This window comes from Guyanagaster necrorhizus (assembly GCF_019112545.1).
Source record: "Guyanagaster necrorhizus MCA 3950 unplaced genomic scaffold BT62scaffold_30, whole genome shotgun sequence".
NCBI classification, from domain to species: Eukaryota; Fungi; Basidiomycota; class Agaricomycetes; order Agaricales; family Physalacriaceae; genus Guyanagaster; species Guyanagaster necrorhizus.
The window spans coordinates 275,023-277,372 of record NW_025064909.1 but is presented as its reverse complement, the minus strand read 5'-3'; the positions used below and the strand labels follow the sequence as shown (position 1 = coordinate 277,372).

The 2,350-nt window shown below is 41.4% G+C and overlaps 1 protein-coding gene across 1 annotated transcript in view; it reads left to right on the top strand.

Annotated features, from left to right (window-relative positions):
* Window positions 1-1,079: 1,079 nt before the first annotated feature.
* BT62DRAFT_906222 (uncharacterized protein) overlaps window positions 1,080-2,350 on the top strand; it is a gene marked incomplete at both ends in the record, with an annotated part of 5,059 nt that continues 3,788 nt past the window's right edge. Inside the window, one exon of the mRNA XM_043183626.1 lies at window positions 1,080-1,279. Within this exon, the coding sequence (XP_043035818.1) occupies window positions 1,080-1,279 (200 nt within the window). The remainder of the gene's footprint in view (window positions 1,280-2,350) is intronic.

The window sequence follows — 2,350 nt, the reverse complement described above, 5'->3', positions numbered from 1 at the left end:
TGTTCCATCAGTGCATTATTGATCAATGTGATCAGGATTGCTGATCATATTTCGATCATATTCTTTTTATTTTAGCATGCCTTCTTGTAATAGTATTAATGCATTTAGGGCCAAGTGCTGGGACCTCACATGCAGTCTAACCCCTCTGGTATTAGTCTGCTACTAGGTCATGCACTCTGCTTATTGTTACTTCAGTTTAGCCTTATGATGGCTAGATTTCAGTGCACTCTTATCCTATTCTCAATTACATGCTTACTGGACTGAAATGCAGTCCATATATTCTCAATTTTTGCAATTTTACATGCCTGAACATGGAGAGGGTGTGTCACCAGCATCACACCCAACAAGAAGCCTATCTCATCCTCCAATGGCAAGGCTGTTTCCTCATCCAAGCTCAGCACCACTGTGACATCCTCCTATATAGTGCAGAAAACAGAGACTGGCAAACCAATAGATATCAACCATATGAAGAAAGAGAGAAAGTGTTTTAACTGTGGACAGAAGAGACACATGGCAAAAGATTGCCTGAAGAAGAGAACCTGTGAAGACATCAGAGCCCAGATCACCAAACTGCAAAGAGAAGCTGAGGAACTGGGACCAAAGACAAAGATTGAAAAAGTAAAAGAAAGGGCTGACCAGTGAGCAATTCTATTGGATCGGCCAAAAGACTTCATGGTGTGCAACCAATAGCTGCTGAATGGACTAATAGTGTATCTGTAGATACTTCTATGCCTAAATTATGTATGCATTCAATTATATCTGAATCTATTACCTTTTCACACACTAAAGAATCACAAAAAGAAACTCAAGCATCCATAGGCTGAACAGAGGGAGAGACCTTCACCAGATGGCTCAAGCTATTTGACACTGAATAGACCTGGAGGGCCATCAAAGATGCCAAGATGAAGGAAGTGGCCAAGGTGGTACTCAAGAACTGGGTGCATAAGACCAGGACCAAGAAGATCATCAATGAAATGATTGAGAGAATGAAGACAGAATGGTGCTGAGCCTTTGAATGACTTAATGAATTAAAGGGGCTGTGGAGATACATTTGGTGCACTAAAACCCAGAGATGAGACCTGACAGTCAAAACTCAGATCAAGATACTCATGAACCAAATCACTCATGCTGTGATCATACTGGTTGACAGCAGATGCATGAGCAGCTTGATCAACTATGCTTTTATTGCCAAGCACCAAATCCCCACAAGAGCCACTGCAGTCTCCATTCTGGTCTACAATGCCAATGGGACCAAGAATCAAGCTGGCTCGATAACAGAGTTTGTTGAGCTGTGACTCATGATCAGAGATCACTCCAAATGGATTGACTTGGCAGTCACTGATCTTGAAACTAAGGAAGTATTCCTTGGACATGACTGGTTGATCCATCATAATCTGCTAATCAATTGAAAAACTGGCAAAATCACCTTTGCTCAATGCAAATGCTGAAAATTCCCATTTGAGCTACCAGACAAAGACTCTGATGGTCGATGAGATGAAGAGATGGAAGACAGTGAAACCATACTCACTGTCAATATACAACAGGCCTTATATGTGTGGGTGATCCATCATACCAACAACTTAGCAGCCAAAGCTGCTGCAGGAAAGGAGAAGAAGACATTTGAAGAAATGGTATCTAAGTAGGCATGAGACTATAAGGACTTGCTTAAAAAGGAGAACTTTGATGAACTTCCAGAGCCCAAACCTTGGGATCATGCTATCAAACTCATCCTCAACATCAATGTCAACCTGGACTGCAAGACATACCCACTCAGAAATAATGAGCAACAGGAACTCAACAAGTTCTGAGATGAAAACTTATCTAGTGGAAGGATCTGACCATCTAAATCCTCCATGGTCTCTCTCTTCTTCTTTGTCAAAAAGAAGGACAGCAAGCTTCAGCCAGTCTAAGATTATCAGAAGTTGAATGAACTGACAATCAAGAATTGATACCTGCTTCTGTTAATTTTGGAATTGATAGATAAACTCTGAGGGGCCAAGTATTACATGAAACTCAATGTTTGTATTAAGGAAGGTGATGAGTGGAAAGCTATCTTCCAGACAAACTGGGGACTGTTCAAACCCACAGTAATATTCTTCAGACTCACCAACTCACTAGCCACCTTCTGGTGGTGTTACAATTTTTCCTATTTCTTTTTCTTTTTTCCTCAGAAATGACCCCTATCTGTGCTTAGTCAGAGCACCTAGGCCAGTGCTTATGATCATGGGAAAGCTTGGTCAGCAATCCAGTTGGTCATTGTCTTGATGTGCTGCTGTATGCTGTGAAGGGAGAGACAATACTCCTTTTGTCACTAGTGGCAGTATGACAGTAACAGCACAACAGCAAGACA